The sequence below is a fragment of the Pelecanus crispus genome, chromosome 1, assembly GCF_030463565.1.
Source record: "Pelecanus crispus isolate bPelCri1 chromosome 1, bPelCri1.pri, whole genome shotgun sequence".
Classification (NCBI taxonomy): domain Eukaryota; kingdom Metazoa; phylum Chordata; class Aves; order Pelecaniformes; family Pelecanidae; genus Pelecanus; species Pelecanus crispus.
This window is the reverse complement of record NC_134643.1, coordinates 67,942,233-67,961,252: the sequence shown is the minus strand read 5'-3', so window position 1 is coordinate 67,961,252 and position 19,020 is coordinate 67,942,233. Positions and strand designations below refer to the sequence as shown.

At 44.5% G+C, this 19,020-nt stretch overlaps 1 protein-coding gene across 1 annotated transcript; it reads right to left on the bottom strand.

Annotated features, from left to right (window-relative positions):
* Nucleotides 1–3,752: 3,752 nt before the first annotated feature.
* Nucleotides 3,753–10,642, bottom strand: YARS2 (tyrosyl-tRNA synthetase 2). Its single transcript, XM_075725019.1, has 5 exons — nt 9,825–10,642; nt 8,680–8,847; nt 4,921–5,076; nt 4,417–4,587; nt 3,753–3,922 (listed from the first exon to the last, which is right to left on the bottom strand). Exons 1-5 carry the CDS (start codon nt 10,625–10,627, stop codon nt 3,763–3,765), a joined length of 1,458 nt encoding a protein of 485 aa, XP_075581134.1. The 5' UTR covers nt 10,628–10,642; the 3' UTR covers nt 3,753–3,762.
* Nucleotides 10,643–19,020: the final 8,378 nt, after the last annotated feature.

Sequence of the window (19,020 nt, the reverse complement as noted above, 5' to 3'; positions counted from 1 at the left end):
GGAACGGATGGGTAAGGGGTGTCCCCGTGTGCTTCAAGCTCTATTCTGAAGTAAACACAGCACAACTTATGTAAAACTTGCCTTTACCCTATGCTTTATGGAGGATTGGCTTTGAAAGATGCCAGATTGGATACTGCAAAGTCAGGTCCCTGCTTTATGGAATACAGCAGTGGAAGCAGCTTGCTAGTCTGCTGTGCCCCTGTTGGTAACTTGAAATGAATTATCTTGAGGGTTGGTTTGGTGGTTTTTTTTTTTCTGGCCGTTAAATCCTTTAGCTAGGAGAGCACTTGCTAGCTTGTGTTTTCTGTAGATACTGAAGATCTCAAATGCATCTTCTTTTTGCCAGCTGCACTCTGTGCTTTGAGGCGAGAGCTAGATGATTAGTACTTCAAAGTTTAAGAGAGTAGACCCCCGCATATGCTTTTATGCCCCGTGAGGCTGTTGAAACTAGTGAAGGTGCGTGCTTTCATGCTCCCAGAGCTCCCTTTTAGTTTACCTGCTGCACGCCCTTTCACCCTTTACCTTTTCATTGCCAGCTGCCACAATAAGGTCAAGTTTGAGTCCTGCAGTTTCTGCTGTCCCTAGATGCTGTACAAGTGGTTTGTTTTTTGTGTGTTTTTTTTTTTAAATATCTGTCCCAAATAATTACTTCTCTTCTTGTGCATCCAAATCACACATTTGTAGACATATTAAAGACTTTCATATTACTTAGTGCTTGTTTACGTTGGAACAAGCTATGTCTGGGATTACCTGAGCATACCTGGGTTTTGGGTGTATGAGACATGCGACCAGGCTAAGAAAGAATACTCGATTTTTCGGTCATCCTTGATTCTTGGCCTAAGCGTTCAAACGCGCAGTTGTGATACCCTGTGCAGTCATGAAAAGTAGTGGCTGTGTCCAGCTGCTCTTTGTGGAAAGAGTCAGGGAAGGGTTTGGCTTGCTAGGAGTTGGTCTAAAGGAAGCACAGAGTAAATTTCTTGGGAGTTTATGGATGTCATTAAAAAGCTTGTGTGCAAAGAATTTAATTGCCTTTTTATTTTGTATTTGCAAAAAATAAAATCCTTTGAATACTTGATCAAAGTGGGTACTAATGCTTTTTAAAAAAAGCTGAAATTTGTGGATATACGTCTGTCTGCACCATTTGGAGATGACGGCAAAAAGGCAGGTGAGAGATCGGACATGAAACCTGACTTGCTCTACTCCTAGGAGTTTATTTCCTGCAAGCAGAAAGTAACAACTGTCAAGCTGGATCTGTTCCCTTTCTCTGGAGGCTGACATGGGTGCGTACTGGTACATTTTGTTGCCAGGTGCGTGTTTCTGTATTGCTGTAAGGGCTCTGCCATTGAAGGAACAAGGTGGCGATATTAAGTGGAGGAACTTAACTTTCCCTTTCGTTCTTCTACCCTTTTTCACATCAAAGTTGTAATTTTTTCCACCATATGCTTTCTCTAGGCTAGCCCTGATCATTACTGCAGCTTAAGGCACAGTAGCAAGCACCAGAGACTGGTCCTGAGAGCTAAGAGGGTATGCAGAGCTTTTTTTTAAGGTAGGAATGTCTCACCTGCTTTTCATTTTTCTTGATATAACAACAGAGATTAGGGTAGAGAGATCTCATTTATCAGGCAGATAAGTGGGATCTAGAAACTGAAATTACTACCAGTAACTCCATGTGGGGAGCTACAGAGAGTCCTACCATATTACAGTTTAATAATCTGAAGAAACGGTGATGTATAAGCAGCAAGCCACTATAATTTCTTATCATTAAAATCTTGATTGACAGTGCAAATAAAGCCAACATCAAGTTGATTGCATCAAGTTGGTCAAGGAATAAAAAAAAACAAAACCAAATATGACCCACCTAAAAATAAAACAAAACCCAAACCAACAAAATCTCCCCACCCAACTATCTGGATTCTTGAGACTTACTAACATTTCTTATAATTTCCCCATTCTTCTCACAGGCTGGGTGGTTTTCAACCAGCTGAAATACCATCTCTTTTTCTAACAACATAAGAGATGGTGATGAGTTACCACACTCAGGTACCTGAGATTAAGGCCTCTCCCCTTGTGGCTGCTGTGACTGCAAAACTGGATTGTCTAGGAGTTTCATGGACTAAGAAATGATTCTTCTTGGCCTAAGCATGAGGATTACCCTAAACCTTGAAAACGATGCTGCAGCCAAGGCCCAAAGCAATCAATCACCTCATAAATCCGACTGAGGGTTTCCTATGTGTTTGCACTGGGGCAGGAAAGGTCCCCAAATAAAAAAGTTCTCAGCCAGGCAGCTACATTACTGTATTCTAAGTCAATGAACCAGTTCCAGGTCATTAAAATATGGGCTTGTACTACAAATAATCTTGGTAACCACATGTGGGTTTTGTTGTTGTCCTGGTGAACTGGCTCTTAAGTACTGTGGCACCTAGATTGCCTAAGCAACCCAATCCCAAACCCCACCATGAGAGGGGACTTCAGCAAGGTGTTATACTTGCTTATGTGATTCCAGGCGTGTAAGCAGCTGTAGTGGCTACTAATAAAAAAGCGTGGTGCTGTTTTGGAGCAATAAAGTAACACTTCCTTTAAATGCTGATGCTCTCCTACCTACTCTTGAAGTGCATTCTCACTTTTATGCTGTCTTTACAAGAGAACAAGGAAGCTATGATCCCAAATCTTGGCTAGGCCATAAGCAGTAGGATCACCTTCTGCTCTTTCATGAAGAAGTGCAGCTGTTGCATGTTGCCCCATCTGAAGGGTCTGCCTTTCTTAATTGCAAAAGGACTACAGCTTCCCTCACGTTTCCTGGCCCAGATACCCTTGTGCTGCTGTTCACCCACAGCTCCTAGACTCCTAAAATTAAACAAGCTTTCATGTACATGCTTCAACTCTTCTAGTATGATATACTTACCATCTTGCAACTGACTGCAGAGCCCACAGGACTAGCACCAGGATGTACCTTCAACAAAGATTCTAGATAGCACAGATGCATCCCTGTAATTCACAGGACTGAAGAAGTGGAATGAGCGTCACCCACACTGTAAGTCACACTAAGCACACAGAAGGCATAAAAGGCATTCATCAGGCTGATTTAATCTTTGAAAGGCTCTATACTCTCTTAGGTCTCAAAAAGTGAATTTGCTCTGTATTACCACATGAAGGCTGGAAAGCTTTTTTGCAACATGCCCCCATACATAACCAATAAGAAGCTTACATATTAGGGCTTAATCATTCTACTCATTTATTGTGAATCTTCTGCAGCTTCCTTCAAAGCAAACCTGTTCTGAAAAAAACCATGTTGATCGTAGGTTTGTTCTCCTTACCCACTTCTGCAGGTTTCTCCGTTAGGTTGAAGTCACCCAGGACAGCAGCATGCATCCCCTGTAAGCAGTACTGCTTTCGAGTATGCTTTTGCTCGTCTTGCTGTGGATTATGCCGCAGAGTACCTGGCCACTGTTCTCCTCCAACACTGAAGGTTGTTAAAGGAGGGGAACAGCATCTCTATCTTTGGACTCTGAAACTAACCTTTTCATCTTCTTGTGCATATCCTCTTATGAACAGTGCTTTGAATAAGGCAGAGTATCTAAAAACATCTCCTCAGTGGTGTAACTTGGCCGCCTTTATTTGACTTCTGTTGGTGTATTTTGAGAATGAAACTATGGTACTGGGCAGTCTGTGAGCTGCGTAGTAATGCACAGTGCAGAAACATCTTCAGGTTCATTTTTGAAAAAGAGTCGAAATGATGCATCGTTTAAGGCAGACGTTCAGTTGTCACAACTGCAGCCATTTTATAATGTAGTAATTTTTCTTTCCAATCCTAAGCAATGATACTCCATTCTTGAGAATATGCTGTCCGAGAATAAGAACAGTCTCAGGATTAGTTACTCGAATCCCATTTATTGAAACTCCACCATCTGTAATTTTCTGGTACCTAAAAAAAAAAAAAAAAAACCAAACAAAAAAGCAAACAAACAAAAACCCAACAACCAGTAATTGCAAGAACCACTTATTTATTGCTGTTAAGTATTGAAAATTCAGTTAAGGGTTTTTCAATTGGATCCATAATTGACTAAATTTTAATTCTCTTGAGCTTTACTTTAAGTCCAGGTCAAGAGTGACTGAAATTAACCTTAGCCTCTGCCACTCCCATTCTTTCTGAGAGGTACAAGGAAACTTAGGCTGTTGGCTTAGCCTGTCCCTGTATCAGGTGTACATTTTACACCTAAGGTACATGAGACTGCATTATCCTACACTTTCACTTCAAAAGGGAATAAAGCCACCTGGTCGCCTACTCTTCACTGCCGGTATGTGGATGGGTAGCATGTTTCTACTTGATTCGGCTGTCCCAATCGTTTAACTTCTGAAAGCATACCACTACAACCTGTTTACATGAGGTGTTACCAAAGCGCACAGGTGATTACATACCCACTAGGTCCATCTTGAATGGCATTGGCTTTGCGACACAAGTCAAGAACGTTCATTCCAGGTTCAAGCATCAATTCGGCTGAAGGAGCTTGTTTAAAAAGTTCCTGTAATTCTTGGTCAGACATGGCTTCCAATGCCTCCACGCTGCTGTAGTAAAGGGCCTTAGTACACCTGTGAGAACAAGGATCATTCAAAATACAGTGCTAGTCTCATCTTCACACAAAGTGCTACTCAGCGAATCAGACTGCCCTCCCCAACTCTTCTGAGGGTCCACACAGTAACAGAAATACTTGAAGCACACCCCAATGTGGTTTTTTATCGTAACCCACTGCACTGCAATCTTTTTTGATATTGCTGATGTATTTTCAAGTCTACAGAATTACTACCTTTTTCTCTTTTAGCAGCTGAGCAACAACTAACTGCCTGAAAGTAGTCCCTGAAAAGCTATGGGTAATTACCATTGAATAAATCGGAAAGAAAACTGCTCGACAAATCAAACTTCACCTCTTAGCAGATTCTAGCCCCTCTCTACCATGAACAAGCTTGGTTACTTCTGCGGCAAGTCGTTTCTGAGGGCCCCATTTTTCAGGTTCTTTAGCATGCATTGCCATGATGTGGTCAATCTCCTCAAGAGGAAGGAAGGTGAAGAGTTTCAGGTATCTACGAGCAAGGAAAAAAATGATTTTGTCTATATAGCCATTGTTACAGATTTCCTGCCTTTGTCATTCAAACTTCATCAACCATGCAAAAATGACTCTTAATCAATTTAAGGAATCCGTATTACAAATATTCTGTCCTTTCAAACAAGGCTTTGGTTTTGCCCACATGCTTCAGCTTACCAGGATAACTCACGTTTTATTTGATGTTCCACTTAGGGCAATGTCTTCAGACATGAGATCATGTCAAATGCTTTTGTAAAGCTTGTATTGCAATTGACAGCTTGGTTTTGTCTTGAAACATTTCCTTTATAGCCTTTATAGGATTTATTGCCATTGTGCGTCAACTAACAAGGTTTTGTGGCATTTCGCATCAGCATATTGTGCAACTACTCATTTATACGAGTATCTCAACAGAAGATTATTTAGGATAGTCAAGAATGTAAAGGTGCGTTATCTAAGCACAGTCCATTTTAATGGACCCGCAGTAGTACGACATGTAGTATATTACAAAAGGTACCTTTTCTGTTACAAAGTCTGAACGCATGAAACATTTTAATGTGAAGCACCCACACACCCTTATCAGTCTGAAAAGCGCTGTGGATGCAGAACCTACATTTGAACCATCAGGGCATAAAGCTTTGAGAGAGGTAACTGAGTTTCGAGGCAGGTCACGCTATGAGAGGGAAGTACATGCCTGAGGTTTCTGAAGACTGCGATTTGACAGTAATCTTGGAGTTTAAAGAAAAGCAGATTTAAAAGAGAACGTATAGCAACTTACTCAAGTTAACATAATGCCCTGAATAAAGCTATTGGCTCTTTATTTTCAGCTGCCATCTAACTGGCACACCAGCATGGACGCTAGCCATTCAAAGGCTGCAACCTGTCAAATGGCATGTCTCGTATTTTTGCTACCCTTTCATCTTCTCATTGTATGATTTTAATATTTCTACAGTGGTCAGTAAGAATATGAGTTATGTGCGGTTGACGTGGATTGAGAGGTAGCACAATGAATCCAAGCCCAGGTTTTGGTCATTGGAATTGCTCTGTCCTAAGTAACGGTAAGTTCAGGATTTTGTCTTTGTCTGTGCTACAGCTTTATGTAGTAGTTGGGCAGTGTAACTGTCTCCTAGGCATGTTTTTATCTCGACCAGTGGTCTCCAAAGTGGGGTGCCAGCACCCCAGAGGGTACACAAGATGATCCACTGGGGTGCAAGAAGAAAATGTTCGAACTTCAGTAGTGCATTTAGATAACCTGTAAGTAAATATACATGTATTGGGAGTGCATGCTCAAAATTTTTCTGCCGTTAGGGGCGCATGATCAAAGTGATTTGGAGACCACTAATCTAGACAGTTAATACAATCATAAATAGAATCATAGAATTGTTTAGGTTGGAAAAGACCTTTAAGATCATCCAGTCCAACCATTAGCCTAACACTACCAAGTCCACCACTATGCCAGTTAAGGGTAGCATAATAATTAATTTCATGTTTCCTGGCTTGGTGGCTGGATTATTTTTTAATGAAAGTAAAATCTAGGAATCATTAAGGTTGGAAAGGACCTCTAAGATCATCAGTCCAACTGTCAACCCAACACCACCATGTCCACTAAACCATGTCCCAAAGTGCCACGTCTACATGTTTTTTGAACGCCTCCAGGGATGGTGACTCCACCACTTCCCTGGGCAGCCTGTTCCAATGTTTGGCAACCATTTCCGTGAAGAAATTTTTCCTAATATCCAGCCTAAACCTCCCCTGACACAGCTTGAGCCCATTTCCTCTCGTCCTATCGCTAACTACCTGGGAGAAGAGACCAACACCCACCTCACTACAACCTCCTTTCAGGTAGTTGTAGAGAGCGATAAGGTCTCCCCTCAGCCTCCTCTTCTCCAGGCTAAACAACCCCAGTTCCCTCAGCCGCTCCTCATAAGGCCTGTGCTCCAGACCCTTCACCAGCCTTGCTGCCCTTCTCTGGACACGCTCCAGCACCTCAATGCCTTTCTTGTATTGAGGGGCCCAAAACTGAACACAGTATTTGAGATGCAGCCTCACCAGTGCTGAGTACAGGGGGGATGATCACTTCCCTGCTCCTGCTGGCCACACTATTCCCGATACAAGCCAGGATGCTGTTGGCCTTCTTGGCCACCTGGGCACACTGCTGGCTCATGTTCAGCCGGCTGTCAACGAACACCCCCAGGTCCTTTTCGGCCAGGCAGCTTTCCAGCCACTCTTCCCCAAGCCTGTAGCGTTACATGGGGTTGTTGCGACCGAAGTGCAGGACCCAGCACTTGGCCTTGTTGAACCTCATACAATTTGCCTCGGCCCATCGACCCAACCTGTCCAGGTCCCTCTGCAGGGCCATCCTACCCCTGAGCAGATCAACACTCCCACCCAATTTGGTGTCATCTGCAGACTTACTGAAGGCGCACTCAATCCCCTCATCCAGATTGTTGATAAAGATATTAAACAAGACTGGCCCCAAAACAGAGCCCTGGGGAACACCACTTGTGACCGGTCACCAATTGGATTTAACTCCACTCACCACAACTCTCTGGGCTCAGCCACCCAGCCAGTTTTTTACCCAGCAAAGCGTACACCTGCCTACGTCATGAGCTGCCAGCTTCCTTAGAATGCTGTGGGAGATGGTGTCAAAGGCTTTACTAAAGTCCAGGTAGATGACATCCACAGCCTTTCCCTCATCCACTAGGCAGGTCACCAGGTCATAGAAGGAGATCAGGTTGGTCAAGCAGGACCTGCCTTTCATGAACCCATGCTGGCTGGGCCTGATCCCCTGGTTGACGTGCACATGCCTGTTGAGTTCACTCAAGATGAACCGCTCCATAGTCTTTCCTGGCACCGAGGTCAGGCTGACAGGCCCGTAGTTCCCTGGATCCTCCTTCTGGCTCTTCTTGTAGATGGGCATCACATTGGCAAGTCTCCAGTCATCAGGGACCTCCCCTGTTAACCAGGACTGCTGACAGATGATGGAGAGTGGCTTGGCAAGCTCCTCTGCCAGCTCCCTCTGTACTCTCGGGTAGATCCCATCCGGCCCCATAGACTTGTGAGTATCCAGGTGGTGACACAGGAACTTCTTGGGTTTTTTCCTAACGAGGCGCTATTTCAATTTGCTTAGGGATATGCAGTTTTTAATGTGATGCAGTTAAGTAGCTTGCAAATAGAATATGGTGTTTCTGGATACGTCATACTAGGTAAAAACTTGTAGTAATTGCTATGTATTAAACTGCAGTTGCTTATTACTCAGCAGGAGAGATTTCATACAATACTGTGATGTTACGTTACTGAAAGTAACAAGCTTCATAAGAGAAAGTCACCCCACTGCCAGAACAAAATGTGTTGTGCTTTACTTGTTTGTTCATCCGCATTCTAATTTTATGATGCATATGCCAACATACAGAGACAGGTTCCACTATCCTGTATACTTAGGAACCAGTCATGCCTGTTTATTTAATGAACGTATAGACATAATTAACACATACTCCTACAAGGAGGTTACGTTGCATGTATCCACACAAAACAGTTACAGAGGACAGTTAGGATCAGGTTTTATAAACAATGACAAAAAGCAAGATGAAGAAAAACTACTTACTTTTCAACTATGTTATCTTGTTGTCTGACAAAGAACTGATACAGCTCAAATGGAGAAGTCTTATCTCTGTTTAGCCAAACTGCATTGCCAGCAGTCTTTCCCAGTTTATCTCCAGTAGTACTGGTAATAAGAGGCACAGTAATTCCAAACACATCTGTTCCTGTCATCCTGAGAAGAAGAAGAGTCACTACATGTTAAAAAAAAATAAAACTAATCACATCTTGGTAAAATTGAGTAAGAGTCAGGCATTCTGTAAGATTCTATCCTCGATATAAAGCAGTTAAATAAAGAGTGCTTTAGGAAAAAAAAAAACCTTGAACTAAAATAATTTAAGTTCTTTTGTGTGTAACAAATAAGTTTGCATACTTTAAATAAGTAGTTTCATGAGCAACAACGCTAGCAAGTTCAAGCGTCCTGTACGTTTTGTCTTCTGCTCTGAGCACTAACTGAAGCTGCTTGTGTGGCTGGGACCCTTGCAAGGCTTGTCTTCCGTGCCGATTCTCTAACATCGTGTAACAGTCAAGCACGTACTGAAGCAGAAGCCACGTACTCACTCATTTGCTTGTGTACTTCTGCGAATTTTGTAAGAGTCACACCAGATTTGGTGGATAAGCAAAAGCTCATCATCATCAGGTTTCATTTTATTCCCGAGAGAAGAAACGCAACCACCTTTGCCAACACACCACAACTGCCGCTACCTGGGTGCGGTTACGCTCGAATGCGTTTGCCAGCAGCAGACCTGCCCCGATGCTGTCCCGGGTTTCAGGGTATGCGATTTCGGCTCTCGGGCAAACAGATGCACTAAACCAAGAACCCACCCCTCCTGTTAAAAACTCTAATTAATGTTTGATGGAAAAGGCTACCACCGCGGCCCCTATGTACGCGTGTGCCAGGCTCACGGTCAGGACAACCGGTTTTCCTCATCAAACCCCCCACTTTTGCCCAACGCCAGCTCTCCGAGGGGCGACTTCTCCTCCGGGCGCCTTCGGGACGGCCAACACGAAGCCGGGCAGATTTAGGCCCCCCGGCGCCCCGACCCCGCTCCCCGCCGCCGGGGCCGACGCTCCCCGAGCCGGAGGGCGCCGCCTCGCCCTCGGGAGGGGCCCCGCCGCGCCCGCCCCCCGCTCCCCCCGGCCCGGGCGTACTTGGTGACGAGCTCGTAGCCGGACATGATGTTGCCCATCTGGTCGGCGCCCCCCAGCTGGATGCGGCAGCCGTGGCGCCGGTGGAGGTAGAGGAAGTCGTAGGCCTGCAGCGCCGGGTAGAGGAACTCGGCCAGGCTCATGCCCTCGGGGCTGCGCAGCCGCGCCTGGCAGCTCTGCCGGCTCAGCAGCGTGCCCATGCGGAGCCGGCCGCCCGCCCCGCCGAGGAAGCGGAGCAGCGGCTGCCGGCCCAGCCAGCGGGCGTTGTCCAGCAGCGCGGCCCGCCCCAGCCGCCCGCCGCCCGCCGCCCAGAACAGCTCGCGGTGGTTCTGGAAGAGCCGCCCCAGGCCGGCCCGCAGCCCCCGCGCGTGCGCCCGCACCCGCTCCGCCGGCAGCGGCTCCCGCGCCCGCTCCCGGCCGCTGGGGTCCCCGAGGCGCGCCGTGGCCCCGCCCACCACGGCGATGACGTCGTGGCCGGCCCGCTGGAAGTGGAGGAGCGCCATGACGGCCAGCAGGTGCCCGACGTGCAGCGAGTCGGCCGTGGGGTCGAAGCCGCAGTAGGCGGTGAGGGGCGGGCGGCCCGGCTCCAGCAGCGCCGGCAGCTGCTCCTCCGCGACCTGCGCCGGGAACACCTCCTGGAAGAGGCCGCGCTCGCACTGCTCCGCCAGCAGCCCCCCGGCGCCCCGGGCCCGCCGCGGCTGCTCGTGGGCCCGCCGACGGAGGGGCAGCGGCGGCGGGGCCCGGCGCGGGCCGCCCCACAGCCCCGCCGCCCGCCCGCAGCACCGGCCCAGCGCGGGCGCCGCCATCTTGCGCGGGGGACGCTGGGAGCGGGGCGGGGCCGCGGGGCGCTGGCGGCGGGCGGGGCGGGCCGGGGCTGCCGGGGAGGGGCTCCCGGCGCCGCCCCCGCCCCCGAAGCGGGACCCGGGGGGACCCCGGGCTGGGTTAGGGCGGTGCGAGTGTGGCCCCGGTACGGTGGGGAGGACCCGGGGGAAGGTTTTGACGGCCGGCGGCGAGGGCGGGGCAGGCCAGGCCTGTGCGCCGGCTGGCGGCGGTCCCTCGGGGTATCAGGGAAGATGCAGACGGAGAGGCGGTGTGTTGGCTCCTCCTCCGCCTTTTGCCAGCCCGACGTACCGGGCTTTCAGCTGCTTTCGGGCCAAAATACTTGCGTTGGCCGTCAGCCCTCCGGCTTTGACACGGTTTGCATGAAAAACAGGACGCTGCTGTTAACATCCGTGGCTTGCTTTTACGATATTGGGCCAATATAAGTGAAGTTTTTGTTACCGTATTCAGTCCCTTCCCCATTTCATCGGTTAAGAGAAACAGAATTCTTTTTGTAAGCCGCTGAAGAGTGAAAATTTAAAGGCTGTTCAGACCTCAGTTGACAAGAAGGTCTGCTTAAAAGTGTATTTTTCTCATGGTAATCTTTCCTTTGGCACCAATATAAGAACAAGGAGCTAAGTCTGACAGATGCAACTTTTGGATACTTCTGTGCACGATCTGAACTCATTCATGCAGAACACGGAAATATTTTCTGTGGTTTTAAACAGCCTGAAATGTCATGAGGCATGCCTTACGTGCAACGAATATGAAGGGAGTAATTTTAACTTCTTGCATTGTGTCCAGGGACGGTAGTTCTCGGATGTAAGAAATGGGACTGTAGTGGAGTTGGAATTGGGAGCCGCTTTTCACATCAGTTTTGGTGAACAGTGAAGGCTTTTAATAGTTTTGTCAAAATCATTACCTTTCTGGTTGGAATTCACTTGATACCTCTCTCGCTTGGACTTTGGACATCTAGGAAGTATGTTTTCAACAAGGGAGAGCCGTCCATAAGTGACCTGCTAGCTAAGCTTTAACACCCAAAGCTCAGTCCACGCTCTTTTGTGCAGAAACATCCCGACTTGCAAAGTTTTGCAATGCTGCATAAAGGAAATGAATTCCATTTATGAAAAAATTCCTGCAAGTGATAACCGTCTCTGTAATGTCATGTGAAATTTCCACCGTGTTGATTTGTTTTTTGAAATGTTGGGACTTTTTTCCTTTAAGTTTCACGCAAATTTTCAATTTGTGAGTGCCGAGAAATGACCTTGATTTGTAATCCTTAATGCAAGTCTTTCAGAATCCATGCTGTAACAATGCTGTTATTAAATAAACAGATTAATACACAAAATTAATTATCCCAGAATAAAGTTTTGACCTGACTTGTAGTTCAGGTGGCAGGACTTACATGCTGGTACAAGTCAATAGTACAACTACGTGTATTTGTACAGCCTCACATATATTTGCACTTGCCCACATGCAGTTCTGCGCTGTGAGTTCTTGTAGAGTTGCAGAAGTAATAGCGTAGACAGGCTGCTGGTGGCTATTAATGGTTTTTAAGCCACCTGTTGTCTGGATTTGAACTAAAATACTCAAAATGCTACAGTTGCTGCCACCATGAAAAGAAATTACGTGGAAACTATGGAAAAAAGCCTAATGAAGGCAGCAACTGAAAAATTCCCGGATTAGGCTGATGGTTGACAAATGCCTTCTCGTTCCCCTTATTTCAACTAGCAATCCTTCTGTCATCAATGCAGGAATTTCAGCTGACTTAAAAGGACTTGCATCCAGTGAAACACACAATCATGGGGGAGAATAAGCACTGTAGCCAAGTTTAGATTAGTACATGTCTGACATTAATACCTGACCTATGTGTGGTGCTACTGTAAATAAAGCATGGTATCCCTATGTGAACAGAGTTTGTCAGTAAGTTACTTGGGTTTTTTAGTAGTTGGCTTTGGATTTCAGTTAGTGGAACGGATGGGTAAGGGGTGTCCCCGTGTGCTTCAAGCTCTATTCTGAAGTAAACACAGCACAACTTATGTAAAACTTGCCTTTACCCTATGCTTTATGGAGGATTGGCTTTGAAAGATGCCAGATTGGATACTGCAAAGTCAGGTCCCTGCTTTATGGAATACAGCAGTGGAAGCAGCTTGCTAGTCTGCTGTGCCCCTGTTGGTAACTTGAAATGAATTATCTTGAGGGTTGGTTTGGTGGTTTTTTTTTTTCTGGCCGTTAAATCCTTTAGCTAGGAGAGCACTTGCTAGCTTGTGTTTTCTGTAGATACTGAAGATCTCAAATGCATCTTCTTTTTGCCAGCTGCACTCTGTGCTTTGAGGCGAGAGCTAGATGATTAGTACTTCAAAGTTTAAGAGAGTAGACCCCCGCATATGCTTTTATGCCCCGTGAGGCTGTTGAAACTAGTGAAGGTGCGTGCTTTCATGCTCCCAGAGCTCCCTTTTAGTTTACCTGCTGCACGCCCTTTCACCCTTTACCTTTTCATTGCCAGCTGCCACAATAAGGTCAAGTTTGAGTCCTGCAGTTTCTGCTGTCCCTAGATGCTGTACAAGTGGTTTGTTTTTTGTGTGTTTTTTTTTTTAAATATCTGTCCCAAATAATTACTTCTCTTCTTGTGCATCCAGATCACACATTTGTAGACATATTAAAGACTTTCATATTACTTAGTGCTTGTTTACGTTGGAACAAGCTATGTCTGGGATTACCTGAGCATACCTGGGTTTTGGGTGTATGAGACATGCGACCAGGCTAAGAAAGAATACTCAATTTTTCGGTCATCCTTGATTCTTGGCCTAAGCGTTCAAATGCGCAGTTGTGATACCCTGTGCAGTCATGAAAAGTAGTGGCTGTGTCCAGCTGCTCTTTGTGGAAAGAGTCAGGGAAGGGTTTGGCTTGCTAGGAGTTGGTCTAAAGGAAGCACGGAGTAAATTTCTTGGGAGTTTATGGATGTCATTAAAAAGCTTGTGTGCAAAGAATTTAATTGCCTTTTTATTTTGTATTTGCAAAAAATAAAATCCTTTGAATACTTGATCAAAGTGGGTACTAATGCTTTTTAAAAAAAGCTGAAATTTGTGGATATACGTCTGTCTGCACCATTTGGAGATGACGGCAAAAAGGCAGGTGAGAGATCGGACATGAAACCTGACTTGCTCTACTCCTAGGAGTTTATTTCCTGCAAGCAGAAAGTAACAACTGTCAAGCTGGATCTGTTCCCTTTCTCTGGAGGCTGACATGGGTGCGTACTGGTACATTTTGTTGCCAGGTGCGTGTTTCTGTATTGCTGTAAGGGCTCTGCCATTCAAGGAACAAGGTGGCGATATTAAGTGGAGGAACTTAACTTTCCCTTTCGTTCTTCTACCCTTTTTCACATCAAAGTTGTAATTTTTTCCACCATATGCTTTCTCTAGGCTAGCCCTGATCATTACTGCAGCTTAAGGCACAGTAGCAAGCACCAGAGACTGGTCCTGAGAGCTAAGAGGGTATGCAGAGCTTTTTTTTAAGGTAGGAATGTCTCACCTGCTTTTCATTTTTCTTGATATAACAACAGAGATTAGGGTAGAGAGATCTCATTTATCAGGCAGATAAGTGGGATCTAGAAACTGAAATTACTACCAGTAACTCCATGTGGGGAGCTACGGAGAGTCCTACCATATTACAGTTTAATAATCTGAAGAAACGGTGATGTATAAGCGGCAAGCCACTATAATTTCTTATCATTAAAATCTTGATTGACAGTGCAAATAAAGCCAACATCAAGTTGATTGCATCAAGTTGGTCAAGGAATAAAAAAAAACAAAACCAAATATGACCCACCTAAAAATAAAACAAAACCCAAACCAACAAAATCTCCCCACCCAACTATCTGGATTCTTGAGACTTACTAACATTTCTTATAATTTCCCCATTCTTCTCACAGGCTGGGTGGTTTTCAACCAGCTGAAATACCATCTCTTTTTCTAACAACATAAGAGATGGTGATGAGTTACCACACTCAGGTACCTGAGATTAAGGCCTCTCCCCTTGTGGCTGCTGTGACTGCAAAACTGGATTGTCTAGGAGTTTCATGGACTAAGAAATGATTCTTCTTGGCCTAAGCATGAGGATTACCCTAAACCTTGAAAACGATGCTGCAGCCAAGGCCCAAAGCAATCAATCACCTCATAAATCTGACTGAGGGTTTCCTATGTGTTTGCACTGGGGCAGGAAAGGTCCCCAAATAAAAAAGTTCTCAGCCAGGCAGCTACATTACTGTATTCTAAGTCAATGAACCAGTTCCGGGTCATTAAAGTATGGGCTTATACTACAAATAATCTTGGTAACCACATGTGGGTTTTGTTGTTGTTCTGGTGACCTGGCTGTTAAGTACTGTGGCACCTAGATTACCTAATCAATGTAGATGGGTCGCCTGTTTCTACTTGCTGTCCTAATTGTTTAACTTCTGAAAGCATACCACTACAACCTGTTTACATGAGGTGCATTGGCTTTGCGACACAAGTCAAGAACGTTCATTCCAGGTTCAAGCATCAATTCGGCTGAAGGAGCTTGTTTAAAAAGTTCCTGTAATTCTTGGTCAGACATGGCTTCCAATGCCTCCACGCTGCTGTAGTAAAGGGCCTTAGTACACCTGTGAGAACAAGGATCATTCAAAATACAGTGCTAGTCTCATCTTCACACAAAGTGCTACTCAGCGAATCAGACTGCCCTCCCCAACTCTTCTGGGGGTCCACACAGTAACAGAAATACTTGAAGCACACCCCAATGTGGTTTTTTATCGTAACCCACTGCACTGCAATCTTTTTTGATATTGCTGATGTATTTTTAAGTCTACAGAATTACTACCTTTTTCTCTTTTAGCAGCTGAGCAACAACTAACTGCCTGAAAGTAGTCCCTGAAAAGCTATGGGTAATTACCATTGAATAAATCGGAAAGAAAACTGCTCGACAAATCAAACTTCACCTCTTAGCAGATTCTAGCCCCTCTCTACCATGAACAAGCTTGGTTACTTCTGCGGCAAGTCGTTTCTGAGGGCCCCATTTTTCGGGTTCTTTAGCATGCATTGCCATGATGTGGTCAATCTCCTCAAGAGGAAGGAAGGTGAAGAGTTTCAGGTATCTACGAGCAAGGAAAAAAATGATTTTGTCTATATAGCCATTGTTACAGATTTCCTGCCTTTGTCATTCAAACTTCATTAACCATGCAAAAATGACTCTTAATCAATTTAAGGAATCCGTATTACAAATATTCTGTCCTTTCAAACAAGGCTTTGGTTTTGCCCACATGCTTCAGCTTACCAGGATAACTCACGTTTTATTTGATGTTCCACTTAGGGCAATGTCTTCAGACATGAGATCATGTCAAATGCTTTTGTAAAGCTTGTATTGCAATTGACAGCTTGGTTTTGTCTTGAAACATTTCCTTTACAGTATTTATTGCCATTGTGTGTCAACTAACAAGGTTTTGTGTTGTATTCGTAGTAGTTGCACAATATGCCGATGCGAAATGCCACTGCTGTTCTGTGGTGGTCATGGGACAGAAGTATGCGATGTATTGACAAGTGAGTATCTCAACAGGAAGATTATTTGGGATAGTCAAGAATGTAAAGGTGCGTTATCTAAGCACTGTCCATTTTAACGGACCCGCAGTAGTACGAACTGCAGTATATTACAAAAGGTACCTTTTCTGTTACAAAGTCTGAACGCATGAAATGTTGGAAGGTGAAGTACCCACACACCCTTCTTGTCAGTGTGAAAAGCGCTGTGGATGCAGAACCTACATTTGAACCATCAGGGCATAAATTTTTGAGAGAGGTAACTTGAGTTACAAGGCAGGTCACGCTATGAGAGCGAAGTATATGGCAGGGCATGGGAAGCTGAAAAGTCCTTGCCTAGCAGAAGCAGTACTTAGCAACAACTAAACCATGAGCGTGTTATCAACATTCTTCTCATCCAAAATCCAAAACACAGCACTGTGCCAGGTACTAGGAAGAAAATTAACTGTATCCCAGCTGAAACCAGGACAAGAACTTAAAAACTCCAGAATTTATAAACTTGAAAAGTCTGAGGCTGTTTAAAACACTTTCTTGGTGGGATTTAATACAAAATTGGATTCAATGTCTTCAGGTGTATTTTACTTGCCCATGAACTTCCTTGTTCTTCCCAGCTGTATTGTTAGTTAAGTAAATCACTTCTGCTCGCATTGCAGCACAGAGAGAGGGCTTGCACCAGTCACCTGCCACTTCAAGGAACTGCCAGTCCAAGAAAAACAATGTTCGTGTTGTTATTTTTCTAGCATTTTCCAGAACTGTTCACTTCTCCTTTTGACTGACTTCCTGCTTCAGTACAACAAAATGACGAGTCTACTTCAATTTAGTAAGAGTAGTAAAAGATGCTGAAAAAACTTTGGAAATCCCATATGCTTGGTGTGCTTTGATGCTTCCCTAAAGCACTGTAGTAGGAGGAAGTCAGCAGTAACTAAAAAAAAAAGGTGTGAACAGCATGTTTGAGTGTGGAAAGTAATATTAACTCTTTTAGAGAAATGATATTCTATGATTCTATGAATTCATATGATTCATAGAACTATGATTCATAGAAACATAGAATCGTTTAGGCCGGAACAGACCTTTAAGATCACAAAGTCCAACCATAAACACAACACTGCCAAGTCCACCACTAAACCATGTCCTTAAGCACCACATCTATATGACTTTTAAACACCTTCAGGAATGGTGGCTCAGCCACTTCCCTTGGTAGCCTGTTCCAATGTTTGGCAACCCTTTCCATGAAGAACTTTTTCCTAATATCCAGTCTAAACCTCCCCTGGTGTAACTTGCGTCTGTTTCCTCTTGTCGTAATACTTGTTACTTGGTAGAAGAGACTGACACCCACCTCACTACAAGCTCCTTTCAGGTAGTTGTAGACAGCAATAAGGTCTCCCCTGAACAACCCCAGTTCCCTCATACAATTTGTGCTCTAGACCCTTCAGCAGCTTTCCAGCCACTCTTCCCCAAGCCTGTAGTGTTGCATGGGATTATTGTGACCCAAGTGCAGGACCCAGCACTTAGCTTTGTTTGAACCTCATACAATTGGCCTTGGCCCATCAATCCAGCCTGTCCAGATCCCTCTGTAGAGTCTTTCTACCCTCAAGCAGATTAACACTCCCACCCAACTTGGTGTCATCTGCAAGCTTACTCAGGGGGCACTCAATCCCCTCATCCAAATCATTGATAAAGATATTAAACAGAACTGGCCCCTTATAACAAGCTCTTCCAGTCTTGGACAGTCCTGCTTTGTATATTGATTACATATGTAAGTATTGGCAGACTGTGTATTTCAGAGGTGAATATACATCATAAAATAGGAGGTATTTAGATTGTCCAATTACTCTTGAGTTCATACAGCCCAGAGAAGGTGTTTTATTAGAGATTTGAGCAGTGCTAAATAATAATACCAGTACAAATCTATCTTTTAATTCATCACTTTAAGTTACGGGAGAGCATTTACATGTGTGTAGTGGTCATAGGTCAACATCTAGTTGTCCTGGTCAACTTCTCCAATTCACCAAATTGATCTCCACATGGCATACAAATATTGACAGGGTGGGTCCAAGGTAGTGTCAAAGGCGAAATGGAGCGTGCATGACTGTGAGTCACAGGAGAGAAGGAAGATATAAAAGCATCAGTTTTGCCACTTGAAAGCTATTCCTATTGAAGACTTCTTGCTAACAGACCTGCAGGTAAGTGAAATATGGAATCGTTCTGTTATATCACGTTGGGGATAAACATAGAATCATAGAATCATAGAATCGTTTAGGTTGGAAAAGACCTTTAAGATCATCCAGTCCAACCATTAACCTACACTACCAAGTCCACATGATGGAAGAAAATCAGGTTTTGGTGGAAAATAATGAAAGAAGGAAAAAAAAAAAAAGTCCATTAAGCATTGGTGAGCTAATCCTAAAGTGATGAAGTATCTATCCATGGGAAATACTTAATGCTTGCACTGACGGTGTTTTATAAGAAAAGGTGCTGTGAAGTACTTTGTCATTGGACTGGTAGTTGCATACTTAACAGGGATGGTATAAATTGTTTTTGTTTTTCTGAAGATTTATTGTGCTGGCAAAAAGAAAGGGGATCAGCAATAAAAGATACCAGATTTTCCTTTACATTTTGTGTGTATTTATGTGGGGTAAAGGGTGTTTATTATTTTTCAAACATGAATAAACACAAACAAGTTACATGTTTATATATACATACAAACACACACATGTACATGCATATTCTCTTTTACTACAGTACTTTGCTTCAAAAGTAAGTTAAGAGGAAGAGGGTTTTTTTCCCCAGAAGAGGAGACCTTCTGGAGCTGAGGA